At 51.5% G+C, this 18018-nt stretch overlaps 1 protein-coding gene across 2 annotated transcripts in view; it reads right to left on the bottom strand.

Annotated features, from left to right (window-relative positions):
* The window catches only part of HUWE1 (HECT, UBA and WWE domain containing E3 ubiquitin protein ligase 1), a 1655742-nt gene that overhangs the window by 807534 nt on the left and 830190 nt on the right, over positions 1-18018 (bottom strand). For both annotated transcript variants that reach the window (XM_078664564.1, XM_078664565.1), the window contains one exon: positions 5765-5979. In XM_078664564.1, the coding sequence (XP_078520690.1) occupies positions 5765-5979 (215 nt within the window). The remainder of the gene's footprint in view (positions 1-5764; positions 5980-18018) is intronic.

The following is an 18018-nucleotide window of genomic DNA, read 5'->3' as shown; positions in this document are numbered from 1 at the left end:
CCCCGGACAGAGGGGAGGAATGCCTTCAGTGCCAGACGAATCGCCCTGGGCTCCAACAGGTTGATGTGGAGCCGGGTCTCCGCCGGAGACCAGAGGCCTCTGATCTCCGCCTCTCCCAAGTGGCCTCCCCAGCCCTGGAGGGACGCGTCCGTCACAACTACGTGCTCCGGTTGGGGAAGGGAGAGGGATCTGCCGCTGACCCAATCGCGGTCCGTAAGCCACCACTGCAACTGTCTCGCAGTGCCCTTCGAGATCAGGACGTGGTCGGATAGGTTGCCCTGATGCTGGGCCCACTGAAACTTCAGGTCCCACTGCAGAGCCCGCATCCGCCACCTGGTGTGATGCACCAGTAGGATGCAGGAGGCCATCAGCCCCAGAAGCCGAAGCGTCAACCTGACCGAAACCCGGGATAACGGCTGAAAGATGGGAATCAGAGCCTGAATATCCCGGACCCGCTGTTCGGGCGGATAAACCCGAAACCGCGCCCAGAACCGCTCCGATGAAGACGAGCTTCTGAGAGGGACACAGGTGTGACTTCGACACATTGATGGAGAACCCCAGCTGGTGCAGGTCGTCTGCCGTCGTCTGGAGGTGGCTGACGACTGTCTGGGGCGAGCCCGCCTTCAACAACCAGTCGTCGAGGTAGGGGAAGACTGAAACTCCTAACCTGCGCGATGAGCTGCGACCACCGCCATCACCTTCGTGAACACCCGTGGGGCGCTGGTAAGGCCGAAGGGGAGCACGGTAAACTGAAAGTGCTCGTGGCTCACCATGAACTGCAGGTAGCGCCGGTGGGCAGGCAGGACGGGGATGTAGGAGAGTAGGGTCTGCAATCCTATGATCACCCAGATTTTTGCTTTTTGCTTCACTGGTTTACGACTTTCCCTGGCTGTGGGCCTGCTAATCAGACCCACAGCCTACCTTTTCTCTCTATTCCAAATTGTACCCAGGTACTGAATTGGCACTGGGCCCTCTCCAAGTCCCTGTACCCAGGGCAGAGGTGCACCCAGAAGTCTCCCAGTGGCTGCAGCATGTATTATGCCACCCCTGGTCTGACTAACTAAACAGACACAACTGGCTGCTTGACAGCTGGGGCAAGGTGGTGTAATCACCCTTTGCTTTAGATGTAGTATACCTATATCTAAACCTAAAATGGGCACACAGATCTCCTATCAGTCACTCCTATGGCAGGCCTTAACAATCCTGAAGGCAGAATGCTTGGAATCGTGTGAGATGGTGCTCTGGCATGAGCTGAGCCTGTCTGCGGCTTTCGGGATCTATCCCTTAGCCGTTTCCATGATAGCGTCAGACCAAGTGCCTTATAATCCTCGCGGTTATGGTAACTTTGGTCTGACAATATCTAAACATGTCGTGTAAGGTGTCATACGCTTTGGAATACTACCCACTCGCCAGTTCTGGCGACGGGGGTAGCATTCCACCCCTCTAGAGAGAGAAGACATGTTGGTAGCCTGTAACCCCGGTTAAAGTTGGACATAGCCTCAGCTCCACAAAATGGATGCTGCCACCGAGACACAAGTCTGACCTCCTGCTGCTGGGAGTCCTTCCAGCGAGGAGTGCTTGGACAAAGGGTTTCCTGTCAGGGGCGGTGCCAGCACCATCCCAGACAGGGTTTTGTGTATCCCAGGTAGGCAGGGCTATAGAAGAAGGTGACTGCAAGTGGCACCCCGGTGCTCACTGTGCATATGCCGGCTCAAACCAGTTCCTGGGGCACACCAGCCCCTGAGCTGGGGAGAGACCGGACAAAGGAGAGGGGTGTAACCACCCCCCTCCTAGTCCCACCCATAGGGCAGGACTTAGTCGCGTGCCAGCCCCTTTTCTCAGGATAAAGGTAGGAGCAGGCCCCCTTCCAAATTAGATCATCTTTGAATCCTGAAACTACTTTCCACGAAAGGAACTCAAGACTCTTCCTAAGATTTCTCCCTTGTGACTAAGGAGTAGTCACCCTGCAGCAGCAGGCACCAACCAAGCATCGCGGTTTGCTGTAAGTCTCTCCTCCGGATCAAGACTGCCCAGCTCGACGAGAACCGGCTTCCCTGGCACCTCTGACCTCTACCTGCATCATCAGCCCAGCTGAGATTCGTGGGTGTGACGAGACCTCGAGGGACCGGCCATCTTCAAGACTGCACGACGCTTGCCCAGCACGACCACCGAGGGATCCTTGAGTGAGTGCTTTGGGGTTTGAGAAGCCCTAACCCTGAGCAGCTCCAGCACCGAAGTCCAGCCCCCCAGCGTCCACGAGATCTGCGTGGGGCCCTTCTGCTCTTTGCTGCTCACCGCGTTGTCCAGGACACTTGCCCGTTGGCTAGTGGCCCTTCTGACGACAAACCACGACGACAACACCGCTGGTCTGGTTGCTCCAGACTGGCCCTTGCTCCCCTCCAACAGAGGAGCACCCCGGACCCTCCTGGTCCACTCCAGACGCCATTTTGAGTCCACCGCGTGGGCTTGCATTTGCCGAGACTTGTTGCCCCAATCCTGGGTCCAGCGACATCGACAGTAGATACCACCGTGGGACAGCTCGCACCTCCATCCTGGTCGCCGACAACGCCTCCTGGTCCGAGAGACTGCAGAGCCCAGCGTCGCCCACTCACCTGGTCGAGGTGACTTCGTCCGGTGCCATCCTGGTGCCCACCTAATCACTGGCTAGTGATTCAGAACTTGGTCCCCTCTGCTTACAGGTCTTCATCTTCATCGATCCAGGCTTGGATCACATCGAACATCTTCACTGGTCGCCTGCCAGCAACTTCTTTCAGGCTCCATAGACTGCAACGAGGATTCCCGACGTTTTTTCAGACCTATGCAGCCGCAGCCCCTGGGATAGGTAACCTAAGCATTTCGGTGCTCCAGCATAGCTTAACTATCTAAGTGTCCAGATCCTTTTCCGTTTCAGCTCTACCTAGTCGGATTCGTCCGATAACACTAACTTTGCATTTACTAGCCTCCATAGACTATGTTCCGCATCCCGCGTGAGAGTGCACACTCTGCACCCGATCTCCCTAGGCCTCCTGCTTGTAATCTAAAGGTTCAGTAGTCTAGTCCTAGCGATCCCAAAGCCTCTGAGAATAGTTACTTACCTGCTAGTAATTCGCATTCCACTTTTGTAGTATATGGTTTTTCCTGCCCCTCGGGCATTTGTGTAAATTGTGCGACTTAAAGTGTTTTCTTAAGAGTTTTGTATTGTGCTTAGCTCCCTGACTCATAAAGAGTTCAGGGTAGTACGGTTATAAATAAATATACTTTTATTTTCATAACAACTTGTGTGGTGTCCTTTCACTTGGTGTTCAAGGGGTAAATGTGATGGTGAAACAGCTGGCTTAACACGCCCTCTAGAGTTTAGCCTAAAGACTGCTCTTGTCCATGCTACTAGGATAGCTGGTCTATCAGGTTGACTTACAACCAATCATCAATAAGGGTCGTTTGGACTGATACATAGTGATCACTAGAATAGTGAGCACTGCATATCAGGCCAACTTCTCACAGGGGATATGATAGTAAGCGTCCTGCAAGTCCAACGCTACCATCCAGTCTCCTGGGTCCAGGGCAGCCAGGACCTGAGCCAGTGTCAGCATCTTGAACATCTCCTTCCGGAGGAAGCCGTTGACGTTCCGTAGGTCCAAGATAGGGCGTAGGCCCTCTTTGCCCTTCTTGGGTACCAGAAAGTAGTGGGAGTAGCAACCACACCCTACTTCTGGCCCAGGAACGCGCTCGATGGCCCCCTTGGCCAAGAGGGCCGTAACTTCCTCCTGCAGAAGTCGCAAGTGATCCCCCGATACACGGTGGTTCTGCGGTGGCATGGCTGGAGGAGTCGCCTCGAAGGGGAGGGAGTAGCCCCTTCGGACGATTTGCAGCACCCACCTGTCCGACGTGACAGTGCGCCAGTGGAGGTGGTGATGGCGAACCCTGCCTCCCACTGGCGTCACATGGGCCTGAAAGCACGGACTAGGACGGTTTTGAGGCGGATGCTGCGGGGGAAGGTGTGGACTGACCTCGCCGCTGCCCCCGACCACATGGACGGCGGTTCCCACGGCCGCCACCGCGTTGGGTATTGCCCTGCGGTGCGTGGCTGGCGGCACGTGTGGGCGCACCCCTTCCGTGGCCACGAAAGGAGGGATAGGCAGCCGATTGCTGGCGCTGGCCCGAGAGGCCTAAGGACTTGGCCGTAGCCCTGGAGTCCTTAAAACGCTCAAGCGCATGGTCTGCCTTGTCGCCAAAGAGGCGACGGCCATCGAACGGCATGTCCATAAGGGTGTTTTGGACATCAGCCGAAAAGTTGGCGGACCTCAGCCAGGCGTGGCAACGAATCGCCACCGTCGTTGCCATCGCTCTATCCAGTGAGTCTGTGGTATCCAGTCCACATCTGATAGAGTACCGTGCCGCATCTCGACCCTCTGCAAGGGCTTGGGCGAGTTTAGTCCGTGCCTCCTCCGGACATTGTGGCAGCACGTCCGCGACCGTGTCCCACAGATTAATTGAACATAAGTAGCTCTCAGTACAGCAAAGGTTGAAGATCCCTGGGGTAACCATGCACTTTCTAAAATGGAATAATAATATTATCACTTACTGTGGGGAGTGAGCATAACCCTGTCCCAGGCTTCCTCGTTTCACCCCCCCAAAAAAAGATGGTAGAACCCTTCTTTTATGGAGCACACCAGGTTGCCCACTTTAGGAGTGTGAATAGCCTGGTGGTGCAAAACACCAATTGCAAAGCTAAATTCACACCTGTCTTTTCGCCAAACTGGCCTCCGGCAGTGGGTGGCATCTCCCAGGTCTGGCAGAAGCCGGGGTTGCATATCAAAGGTGGCAGAGGCTTTGATATGATAAATCGCTAGCCATCCTTCAGGAGGATGTATTAAGGCCTTAACCGGAGCAGGCATGGTTTCGGACCGCAGAGAGCACAGGCTCTCACCTGCATGGGATAGAAACACAGCCTTATTGCCTCCTGGACCAGGACCGGGAGCGACGCGGGACAACTGCCGGATCTCGAGGTGCTTACGGGACCGCTCCCGCCTAGCCTTCGACGTCAGAGCCCGGCAGTCGGGGGAACGACTTGTCGTCGTGGTCTGCCCCAAGGCAAAGTACTCCGGCGATGTCATCCCGGCGCCAACGACGCCGATGACTGACGCGGAGCCACAGACTATGCCTACCGACGCGCAGGGGTACTGCTACGCAAACATTTCCGGATCCAGACTGACACCTGGGGATATTCTAAGGTAAGGAATCTAACATTTACCGGCTTTTTTTCAGATATAATAATCTAGTACTGGCAAATGTAACATGTTTGAGGCTTATGCCTCAAATCTGACCGCTTTGTTATTCAACTGTTTAACTGTGTAAAAAAGATAAACTTAAGTACTTACCTGATCCCGAAGATCTGGTATCTAAATACTACACACAATAGTGTTATTTTTCTAAATTGGTCTCAGATTACTTTTCAAGTGTGTGAACCATTTATGGACTGTGTGTGTACAACAAAAACCCAACTCTCCCCTCTGATTAGCCTAAACTGCTCAACCACACTACCACCAATAGAGCACTTTGGGATTGTTAAAGCGAGCCCTGCAAGCTAATAAGGGTTGCCTGGACGGTCTGCATAGTATACCTGGTACACTATAAGGAAGACCAGCTCCCTACACACAGCAAATGAAACTAGAAAAGGTTCACAGTCCAAATGTCAACCTCACCGTTTAAGAGGTTACCTTGCTAAAATAATTACACTTCTGTTGCCGTCAAACTCACACTGTACCTCTTTAATGAGTTCCGACTGGCCCGCAGTGTAGCTGTAGTTTGCTATTAAGGTGGCGATGCCCACGTAGGATCTCACCAGCTCTGCCAGCAGCCTGAGGATTGTAGAGGTGGGCAGCAGTGGTTTACTGCCCTTAGCCTTCTGCTTACCCTCCTCTGTGGAACGGTCTCCTTCTTTCTCTTTTTTCCCTTCTCTGGTGTCTTCTGGAGTAGAAGCTGCAAACGTAGCACAAGAGAAGCAACTAATTTCAGAGACCTTAAATGCTGTAGTAAGAATGTTTAAAAATGTACGAATATCACATATGGCTATAACAGAATATGGGACATTTTAAACTCTGAATGAAACACAAGTACATTTGCTTCAGTAACAGATTCATTCATTTATAAATTATCCACAGGTGTCAGACAATATTTGATCAATACTATTTTTCAGGAAATCACAAAAATTGTAACAGAAAATTCTAGTTGGTAAGTCTAAACTACACAGGATATGACACACGCGTTCCTACTTGTGTAACGATATATCTGTAAGAGACATTAGTTCGTGATAGATTCCTCACCTTAGAATATCCCCAGGCGTCAGACTGGATCCGGAAAGTTTTGCTTAGCAGTACCCTTGCGCATCAGTAGGTGGCGTCCTGCTGCTCCGCGTCAGTCACTGGCATCGTAAGTGCCGAGATGACGTCACTGAGACTACTTAGGCGCCACAAATGCGCGCTGACACCAGTTCTGTACGCGACTTCCGTGCCAAGAACGCAGAGCCATACAAGATACTGACCATTGGTGCATAAAACTAGGGCCCTGAAAGGGATGACCTTAACCCTAGTAATCTGTTCGCAGAACGGGGAGGATGGGTGGGGCGGCAAGGAATCTATTACTAACTAATGTCTCTTACAGATATATCGTTACACAAGTAGTAACTTGTGCATCTGAAAGAGACATGTTAGTGATAGATTCCTTACCTTAGAATAGATACCCCAGCAATACCAACCCCGGTGGTGGGTCTGCGAACAAATTACACCAGAAAGTCACGGAGCATAGAACGGCCAAAGAAGCAGTCTCGCCGGACCGTCAAGGCAGTAGTGCTTGGTAAACGTGTGCAGAGAGGCCCACGTAGCTGCCTGACAAATGTCCTGCAGGGTAATTAATGGTTTACCTGTCGGTGTAGTTTTGCAGATTGAAGATTTCTGGATTCAGTGTGCTGTGCATTATTCTGCGGTCTAGTGGTTGGGTCTGGAATCGTAGTACTTTTTCTGTTTGCTTTTTTTGTAGCACAGGTGGGCGTTGACGTCCCACCATTTGGTGTCCTCCCGTGACGTCGGCGCTTTCCCCGTAAGCTCCCACCTATGGGCGCCATCTTCGGATTTTTTATTGTGCCATCTTTGTTTATCCTTTTCCATTCTTCTCAAGTCCTTCTCCCATGTAAAGGAACTTTAATTTTGTCTCTCAAAGATTCTAATTATATACCATGTTTTTTTTCTTTTTGGTTTCTTTCCTTCCTCCTGTCTCATCTTTCTGATGGAGGTGGGTGGGTTCGCTAGTGAATCTAGGAAGTCTTCAAGCTGCAAAACTACACCGACAGGTAAGAAACTTTGTTTTGCAGCGTGAATCTTTCTGGATTCACTATGCTGTGCATAGACTTTGTAGCGGGTTGTTAGGTTTGTGGCGGCTGGGTGGAAGAGGAGAGTTGGTTGTTGAATATATGTTAAAGCACTTTTTGTCCTACTTGTGCCGCCTTGTTCATCTGTATATCCACGCAGTAGTGCTTAGTGAACGTGTGCACTGAAGCCAATGTTGCCACCAGGCAGATGTCTTGGATGGGTGTGTTTGCCAGGAAGGCTATTGTTGCTTCTTTTTTCCTGGTAGAGTGGGCTTGTGCCCCCTCCTAGCAGTTCTTGGCCTGCCTGTTTGTGGCAGAATTGTATCGTTTGTGCGATCCATCGTGCGATGGTTCCCTTGGATACTGGTCTTCAAAGGAAACTGCTTGCGAAGGACACAAAGAACTGTTTTGTTTTCCTGTGATCTTTCAATGTAGTGCATTACTGCCCTTCTAGCATCGAGTGAGCAGTGCCCTCTCCGCGCTTGTGGATGGGTCCTGAAAGAAGCTTGGTATCTGTATTGTTTGGTTCATGTGGAACTTCGACACCACCTTTACCATAAAGTGTGGGTCTGTTCTCATTCCCACCCTGTCATTGTGTATTTGAATGTAGGGTTCTTGTAATGTTAGCGCTTGCAGCTCCCTTACCCTGCATAGCGAGGTGATTGCTATCAAAAAGGCGGTCTATTGTGAGCATCTGTAGTGAGGCCTTGTGGATGGGTTCGAAAGGCGCTTTCATAAGCTCTTTTATAACTATATTAAGGTTCCATGCCGGCGGCAGCATCCTTTTTGGGGAGGCAATTCTTTTAGCCCCTTCCACGAATCTCTTTACTACCTGTGATGTAAAGAAGCTTTTCCCCCCGTCGCCCCTCTAGTGTAGGCTACTATTCCTGCTAGGTGTACTCTCTGCGAGGTACAGCTTAGGTTTGTTTTTAGCGTGTGTGCTAAATATTTTAGCACTTGATTCCTTGGTGATTTTCTTGTGGAGCTTTTCCCTCATGCACCACTGTGTGAACCGTTTCCATTTTGCCACATAGCACCTCCGTGTGGTAGGTCTCCTTGCCGCCTGCAGCACCCGCAGTGTGCTCTCTGGGAGTTTTAGGTGTGCAAACTAAGTCTTCAGGAGCTAGGCTGCTAGGCAGAGGCTCTCTGGCTGAAGCACCTCCCCGTTTTGCATGGAGAGCAAGTCTTTTCTTTTTGCGAACTTGTGTGGCGGGCCCTGCGCCATCTCCACTATTTGTGAGAACCAGGACTGCCTGGCCAACTGTGGTGCTACCAGAATCAGTGTCATGCTGCTGGTTCTGCATTTGCCAAGAACTCTGTATCAGTGGTATCGGGGGAAAAGCGTAGGCAAATGTCTTCGACCAGCTTATCCATAGGGCATTTCCCTTGGACTGTTCCCCTTTGTTGGACCTGGCCTCGTGGCGTGGTCCCCCCCCCCCCCGTTCCTCAGCACCCCGTTAGCCTAGCTCTGCACCCAGTAACCCCTGGTCGTCCCGTTCCCTGTCCGCCCCGCTCCCTACACGACCCCACCAACCGACGACCAGCCCTGCATTCTCTCACCCTCCTTCCCGGTACCGGGCGCCCAGAACCTGCATCACCCCACAGGGCCCCCGGCCGCCATGTTCCCTTCCCGAGATCCCTGACTCCCTGTGCCTTGCCTGACCCCGGTCCCAGCGAAACTCAGGCTCCAGACGCACCAGGCCCGGCTGGGGGTAAAGGGCTCCCTGAGCGAGATAAGACAGGGAGTTGCAATTGGACCTCCAACCTCCCCTGGGAGACTGGTTTCTCACACCTCTGGCCTTCCCCTGTGGGCCGGTTTCGATCGCACCTCTGGCCTCCCCGAGAGCTGGCTCCAGACCCTGCTGGGCGTCTGGGAATTCCCGGACGCATCTTCAAAAGGATCAAAGGGCCAACCGACGGACCTCTCCAACGACCAGCCCCCAAGGCATGAGACCTCCGCCTGCGAGGGTCCGGACATCAAAGGGCCACTGGACTATATCACGGCCCGCCCAAGAACTAGCGGGTGTAGGAGAGTAGGGTCTGCAATCCTATGATCACCCAGATGTTTGCTTTTAGCTTCACTGGTTTACGACTTTCCCTGGCTGTGGGCCTGCTAATCAGACCCACAGCCTAGCTGTTCTCTCTACTCCAAATTGTACCCAGGTACAGAATTGGCACTGGGCCCTCTCCAAGTCCCTGTACCCAGGGCTGAGGTGCACCCAGAAGTCTCCCAGGGGCTGCAGCATGTATTATGCCAACCCTGGGCTGACTAACTAAATCAGACACAACTGGCTGCTTGACAGCTGGGGCAGAGTGGTGTACTCACCCTCTGCTGTAGATATAGTATTCCTATATCTAAACCTAAATGGACACACAGATCTCCTATCAGTCACTCCTATGGCAGGCCTTGACAATCCTGAAGGCAGAGTGCTTGGCATCGTGTGAGATAGTGCTCTGGCATGAGCTGAGCCTGTCTGCGGCTTTCGGGATCCATCCCTTAGCCGTTTCCATGATATCGCATACCATATACTCTTAAGTGCATTATAATCCTCGCGGTTATATGCCAACTCTGGTATCGCTTAATCAAAACATGTCGAGTAAGGTGTCATACGAATTGGAATACTAACCCCTCGCCAATTCTGGCGACGGGGTTAGCATTCCACCCTTCTAGAGGGACACGACATGTATGTAACCTTTAACCCCGGTTAAAGTCAGACAGAGCCTTAGCTCCACAAAATGGATGCTGCCACCGAGACACAAGTCTGCCCTCCTGCTGCTGGGAGTCCTCCCAGCCCAGGAGGCAAGGACAAAGGGTTTCCTGCCAGGGGCGGTGCCAGCACCGTCCCAGACAGGATTTTGTGTATTCTAGGTAGGCAGGGCTTTAGAGGAAGGTGACTGCAAGTGGCACCCCGGTGCTCACTGTGCATAGGCCGCCTTGAACCAGTTCCAGGGGCACTCCAGCCCCTGATCTGGGGAAAGCCCGCCAAAGGAGAGGGGTGTAACCACCCCCCTCCTAGTCCCACCCATAGGGCAGGACTTAGTCGCGTGCCAGCCCCTTTTTGCAGGATAAAGGTAGGAACTGGCCCCCTTCCAAATTAGATCAATCTTTGAATCCTGAACCGACCTTCTACACGAAGAACTCAAGACTCTTCTCAAGATTTCTCCCTTGTGACTAAGGAGTAGTCACCCTGCAGCAGCAGGCACCAACCAAGCATCGCGGTTTGTTTCCAGTCTCTCCTCCGGATCAAGACTGCTCCAGCACGACGAGAACCGGCTTCCCTGGCACCTCTGACCTCAACCTACATCATCAGCCCAGCTGTGATCCGTGGGTGCGACGAGACCTCGAGGGACCGGCCATCTTCAGAACTGCACGACGCTTGTCCAGCACGACCACCGAGTGACCCTCGACTGAGTGCTTTGGGGTAAGAGAAGCCCCGACCCTGAGCAGCTCCAGCACCGAAGTTCAGCCCCCCTGCATCCACGAGATCTGCGTGGGGCCCTTCTGCTTTTTGCTGCTCACCGCGTTGTCCAGGTCACTTGCCCGTTGGCTAGTGACCCTCTGACGACGAACTCTAACGACAAACACCGCTGGTCTGGTTGCTCCGGACTGGCCCTTGCTTCCCTCCTTCAGAGAAGCACCCTGGACCCTCCTGGTCCACTTCAGACGCCATTTTAGGTCCACCGCGTGGGCCTTGCATTTGCCAAGACTTGTTGCCCCAATCCTGGGTCCAGCGACGTCGACAGCAAGTACCTTCGTGGGACAGCTCGCACCTCCATCCTGGTCGCCGACAACGCCTCCTGGTCCGAGAGACTGCAGAGCCCAGCAGCGCCCACTCACCTGGCTGAGGTGACTTCGTCTGGTGCCATCCTGGTGCCCACCTAAATCACTGGCTAGTGATTCAGAACTTGGTCCCCTCTGCTTACAGGTTTCTTCTTCCCTGATCCAGGCTTGGATCACCACGAACTTCTTCACTGGCCGCCTGCCAGCAACTTCTTTCTTCAGGCTCCGGGATCTTCAACGAGGGTTTCCGACGCAACTTGAACCCTATGCAGCCGCAGCCCCTAGGCTAGGTAAACTGAGTACTCGGTGCTCCAGCATAGTCCAACACCCTAAGTGTTCGGATCCACCCTTGTTTTCGACCCACCTAGTCGGGTTCGCCCGAGAACAGTAACTTTGTGATTGCTAGTATCCATAGACTTGTTCCCGCATTACGCGTGAGAGTTCCCACTCTGCACACAGCGTCCCTAGGCCTCCTGCTTCTAATCCAAGGGTTCAGCATTGTAGGCCTAGCGTTTCTACAGTCTAGAAAAGTATTACTTACCTGCTAGTAACTTCGCATTCCACTTCTTGTGTATATGGTTTTTCGTGCCCCTCGGGCATTTGTGTAAATTGTGCGACTTTCAGTAATTCAAGAGTTTTGTTGTGTGCTTAGCTCCCTGTCTCAAAGAGCCAGGGTAGTCCTGTTATAAATAAATATACTTTATTTTTGATAACAACTTGTGTGGTGTCCTTTCACTTGGTGTTCAAGGGGTAATGTGATGGTAAAACAGCTGGCTTAACACGCCCTCTAGAGTCAGCCTTAGACTGCTCGTATCCATGCTACTAGGATAGCTGGTCTATCAGGTTGACTTACAACCAATCATCAATAAGGGTTGTCTGGACTGATACATAGTGATCATTAGAATAGTGAGCACTGCATATCAGGCCAACTTCTCACAGCGGGCAGTTGTATCCTGGACAAGAGAGCCCTGCTGATCTGATCGCGGCTTAACCCTTGGGGAAAACTGAAACTTCGAACTCTTCGAGCCCTGCTGACCTCGTCGCGGCTCCTCAAGAACTAACCTCCGGATCGAGCCCTGCTGACCTCGTCGCGGCTCGAGGAGTACTCTGGTCCGGCTGGACCATCGACACTACCAACACGGCCTGATTGGTCCCGAATTGAGTGAAGCAGCCAGTACGATCATCATCTTTTCTTATCCCCCAGCTCGAGGATGGAGAGCTGTGCGCAGGGTACGCTTCGTGCTGGCCTAAAGATTGAGACTGTCCAGCTTCCCTCTTCCTGCGACTTTACGATCCCTCGATCATTGTAAATACGAATGTTGATTCCTTTTACGGTTGATAAAGAACATGCTTCTTGAAACCCACCGTGTGGTGTCCGTTCGTAAGTGTGGTGTGAGCTCAGTGTGTACGATTCTAGACTCTAACTCCTCCCCGGTGAGGACCTCACGTTAAGAGTCGGCATTATTTGAGGGAGAGGTGGGTCACGGAGTGGTCGGGAGAGCATAGCCTGGCCCTCTGGGATCGCCCCTTCTAAAACCCGTGTTGCCTGGATGCGAAGTATTGGCATTTTGCATTCTGGTGTGTTGCAAACAGGTCTATATTTGGGGTCCCCCACTTACTGAATAGCTTTTGTGTTTCCTGTGTATTGAGCTCCCACTCGTGGGAGCTAGCCCCTTCCGGTATTGATATGTCTCCTTCAGCAGGGCAAGTGTTCTCATCTCGCTGGGGAACACCTTGCTCAGAATGGCAACGATCTGTGCCCCCAGGAAGATCTTCACCTGTTCTGGTTCCATTGAGGATTTCCCCCAGTGTATTGAGAATCCCAGTTCTGTCAGCGTCTGTGACCCGCTGTGCATGTAATTGGCATTGTATGTAGGAACTTGCCTTTATCTATCAGTCGTCGAGGTAGGAGTATACATGAATCCCCTCCCTCCGTAGGTGCGCCGCTACAGCTGTGAGGCTTTTTGTGAAGACCCTTGGTGCGAATTTTAGTCCGAAGGCCAGTCCGGTCAACTGGTAGTGCACTTTGCCGATGGCAAATCTTACTAGATGTTTGTGTTGTCTTTTCATGGGAATGTGTAGGTAGGCTTCTTTGAGGTCTATGGTGGACATAAAATCTCCATCCCTAACCTGAGGAATAACCTCCTGTAGGGCTGTCAATTTGAATTTTTGAGTCTTTATGTATTGGTTTAGGAACCGTAGGTCCAGGATGGGTCTTAACGTTCCATCCACCTTTCGTACGAGGAAGTAGTTTCAGTACCCTCCCTTGTTTCTTTCTTTGAACGGTACTGTTTCGATCGCCTCCTTGTGGAGGAGTTCTTGTGCTTCCTGTAGGAGTAGCGCAAGTTCTTTTGCAGAGCTCGTCCTGCTTTTTGGTCTCCTGTTAGGTGGCTTCTTTTCCAGTTCTATACAGTATCCGAACTATATGATGTTCAGTATCCATTTGTCTATTCTCTTCCACTCCTGGAAGAAGTGTCTTAGTCTGCCTCCCACTGGTGTTACATGTTCGCTGATCTCTTTTTTGTGTAATTGTGTTTTGAGTCCTTTGTTGTGCCGCTCCCGTAGAGGTGATGTGTGGGTGGGCACATATGGTGCAGCGGAATCGCTTTGAGGTGGGTTGCTGACCCCCTCTTGTTTGCCCTCGTCCATTCGATCGCCTGCGAAAGCACTGGCCCCTTGGTTGGTAATGCCAGGTTTGCTGTTGCTGACCCTGCTGTGCTTGGTTGGTGCCCTGGTAGATTGAAGGTGGATACCTGACTATGGTTACCCCCAACTTTTTGCCTAGTGTTTAGCTGGTTTTCGACCTACTTGGCCTGGGATCCTGCTATTCAGGACCCCAGGCTATCTGCTCTCTCTGTAAAATGGACTCCATGTACTGTAGGTACATACCAAATTGGATATTGGGTCACCCTTGTGAGTCCCTGTATAAGTGTACAATAGGTACCCAGGTCATAGGTGCACCCAAGGCCTACCAGGGGCTGCAGCATATATTATGCCACCCCTGGATGGCCATTTAAACTGACACAACTGGCTGAACACTCAGCTGGGGCAAGGTCGTGTAATCACCCCTTGCTTAGATATAGTATACCTATATCTAACCCTATATATAGACACACAGACACCTATAAGTCACTCCTATGGAAGGCCTTAACAATCCTGGAGGCAGAGTGCTTGGTTATGTGTGAGATGGTGCTCTGGCATGAGCTGAGCCTGTCTGCAGCTTTCTGAACCATGTCCTTATAGCTGTTCTATGATATTGCCATACCATTTACTCTTAAGTGCATTATGAACCTCGCGGTTAAATGCTAACTTTGGTTTGGCTTTATCTAAACAGGTCGTGTAAGGTGTCATATGCTTTGGAATACTACCCCCTCGCCAATTCTGGCGACGGGGGTAGCATTCCACCCTTCTAGAGGGAGAAGACATGTTGTTGCTAACTATCCCGGTTAAAGTTAACCAGAGCCCCAGCGTCACAAAATGGACGCTGCTGCCACAGACACAAGTCTGACCTCCAGCTGCTGGGAGTCCTTCCAGTCACGGAGGTTTGGACAATAGGTTTCCTGCCTGGAGAGGTGCGAGCACCACCAGACAGGACTTTGTGTATTGGGACAGGGAGGGCTGAATAGATTGAGACATTGCCTGAGCACCCTAGGTGCTCCATGCATACCCCAGTTGAAACCGGTTGCTGGGGCACTTCAGCCCCAGCTCTGGCGCGAAACTGGACAAAGGAAAGTGGGTGTAACCACCCCCCTTCCTGGTCCCACCCATAGGAGGGACCTAGAAAGTAATCCAGCCACTTTTAGTTGTATAAAGGTAGGAGCTGAGTCCTGAGACTTTAGAATAATCCTGGAATCGAAACTTGACATGAAACACTGGACCTTCGACGTCCTGCTGAAGCTGAAGACTGAAGAATCTCCCTTGTGGCCAAGGAGTGACCACCCTGGGCAAACAGGCACCATCTGTCTGGGGTGGTGCTCGCACCTCTCCAGGCAGGAAACCTATTGTCCAAACCTCCGTGACTGGAAGGACTCTCAGCAGCAGGAGGTCAGACTTGTGTCTGTGGCAGCAGTGTCCATTTTGTGACACTGGGGCTCTGGTTAACTTTAACCGGGATAGTTAGCAACATGTCTTCTGCCTCTAGAAGGGTTGAATGCTACCCCCCGTCGCCAGAATTGGCGAGGGTGTAGTATTCCAAAGCGTATGTCACCTTACACGACATGTTTGGATAAAGCCAAGTTAGCATTCAACCGCGAGGATTATAATGCACTTAAGAGTATATGGTATGGCAATATCATAGAACAGCTATAAGGACATGGTTCCGAAAGCTGCAGACAGGCTCAGCTCATGCTAGAGCACCATCTCACATAAAACCAAGCACTCTGCCTCCAGGATTGTTAAGGCCTTCCATAGGAGTGACTTATAGGTTACTATGTGTCTATATATAAGGGTAGATATAGGAATACTATATTAAGCGAGGGGTGATTACACGACCTTGCCCTAGCTGAGTGATTAGCCAGTTGTGTCAGTTTGAGTGGCCAGCCAGGGGTGGCATAATACATGCTGCAGCCCCTGGTAGGCCTTGGTTGCACCTGTGCCCTGAGTACCTACGGTACACTTCTACAGGGGCTGACAAGGTGAACCAATTCCCAATTGTGGATGTACCTAGTGTACATGGTGTGATTTTAGAGAGAGTGCATCTGGGCTGTGGGTCTGATTAGCAGGCCCACAGCCACATCCAAGTCGAAAACCAGTAAAGTAAAAGCAAAAAGTGGGGGTGACCATAGGAAGCAGACCCTACTCTCCTACAGAAAGTGTCCTAAATCCTTTTTTTAACTTCTACGTTCCCATTGACTTAACTGTCTCTCGCGTGTGTGTAAAGACACTGCACGCGCCACCTGTGGGCCTCCTACCTCTAAACTAAGGCTCATAGTGTAGCCCCAGCGATTCCCTAGGCCCTAGGCCTTTCCTTTTCTCGTGACGTGGTACTTATACCACTTTCTTAATATATGGTTTGCTTCGCCCCTAGGGCCTAACTGTAAATTGTGCAACTTAACGTATTCTGACTAAGTAACTTATGTGCTTTGGCCTCTGATCTCATAAAGAGTTCAGAGGAGTGTGTTAGTAAATAAATACATATATATTTTATATATATATCCTGTGTGGTGTCCTTTCATTTGATATTCAAGGGGTTACATATGGTAAAACAGCTGGCTTTACACGCCCTCAAGAGTCTTTTAGCCCAAGACTGTTCTGTCCACGCTACCTCTAGGATAGCTGGTCTATAAGGTTGACTTACAACCATCACCATAAGGGTTGTTTGGACTGGTGCAAGGTGCTCACTAGAATAGTGATCATCATATACCAGGCCAACTTCTCAAACATTTGTTGGAAGGTGTGGTGGGACGGTCCCGGCTGGTTTCCTCCTCTGCCGTTTGGTCTCCTTGATGGGGTGCCCCTTCTCATACCTCTGAACTGCAGCGCTCCCATGGAACTCGCAGTTTCATTCTTTTTCTTGAGCTGCGTCAGTTTCTCATCCACCGGTGCCCCGAACAGCGTTCCCCCATTGAAGGATGTGTTTAGAATGTTATTTCGGACTTCCGGCTTGAAACCTGAAATCCTCAGCCAGGCATGCCTCCTCTCGGTTATCCCAACCATCATGAGTCTGATGGATGTATCTGCTGCATCCAGAGCTGATTTGAGGCAGGAGTTTGCCATGTTCTTGCCTACCTCCACCAGGTGTGCGCGTACTTGTGGTGGCAATTACGGCAGAATTCGAAAGGTGTTTTGTCCATTCCTGCTGTCAGGGGGCTCCCTGTATGCACACTCTCTGTTGGACGTCGAAGTTTTCGAACTTCCTCTCCTCCATCGTCCTGGCTCTGTGTTCTTGTTTGAGAGATGACATTTGCAACTTTTCTGCGGTTTTTCTTCTTTATTTTCTCCTCTTTCCAAAAACTCTGGAACCTCTCGTGACGATCAAGACCCAATGGTGGAAAAAAGAATCTGAAGATGGCCCCCAGAGGTGGGAGATTCCGGGGGTAGCGAGATGACGACACAGGATGACACCAAATGGTGAGACGTTGACGCCCACCTGTGCTACGAGAAAAGAAAAAAAAACACTACGATTCCGGACCCAACCACTGGACTGCAGGAATAATGACCAGCATAGGGAATCCAGAAAGATCCACGCTGCAAAACGCTGCGTCGCAAGGCAGTAGTGACTGCCGTTGCCTTGGTAGAATGGGCACGCAGCCCAAGAGGATGGTCCTTCTTAGCCAAGGAGTAACAGGCTTTGATGCACAGAACGACCCACCGGGAGATGGTCCGCTTGTGCCGGGCCGACCGTTTTTGGCGCCCACGTATCCAACAAAGAGCTTGTCACCCACCCATAACTGTTGGGTACGCTGCAGATAGAAAGCGAGTGCCCGTTTTGGGTCAAGACGTTGAAGCCTCTCCTCCTCCCTAGAGGGATGCATAGGCGGAAAGTGGGCAAAGTGATGGTCTGTCCAGTGTGGAAGGGCGTGACAACCTTTGGCTAGAAAGGAGTACGGGTCCTCAGAACCACCTTGTCCGGATGAACAGAGACGAAAGGAGGTTTAGAAGAGAGCCTGGAGCGCACTCACCCATCTGGCAGAGGTGATAGCTACCAGGAAAGCCGTCTTGAGAGTAAGACGACATAAGGGACGGTTATGAGGGGGATCAAAGGGAGCGCACATCAGAAAGGTCAAGACAAGAACTAAGTCCCACTGAGGCATTATGAAAGAAACAGGTGGAAACGTATGCGTAATTCTTTTAAGGAAACTGTTGACAACCGGGGACTTAAAAAGAGAAGGCTGATCTGGAAGCCGTAGAAAGGCAGAGATGGCCAAAAGATAAC

This window comes from Lissotriton helveticus, chromosome 10, assembly GCF_964261635.1.
Source record: "Lissotriton helveticus chromosome 10, aLisHel1.1, whole genome shotgun sequence".
Taxonomy (NCBI): domain Eukaryota; kingdom Metazoa; phylum Chordata; class Amphibia; order Caudata; family Salamandridae; genus Lissotriton; species Lissotriton helveticus.
Note: the sequence above shows the minus strand (reverse complement) of the source record. Positions and strands in the feature narration are given on the sequence as shown.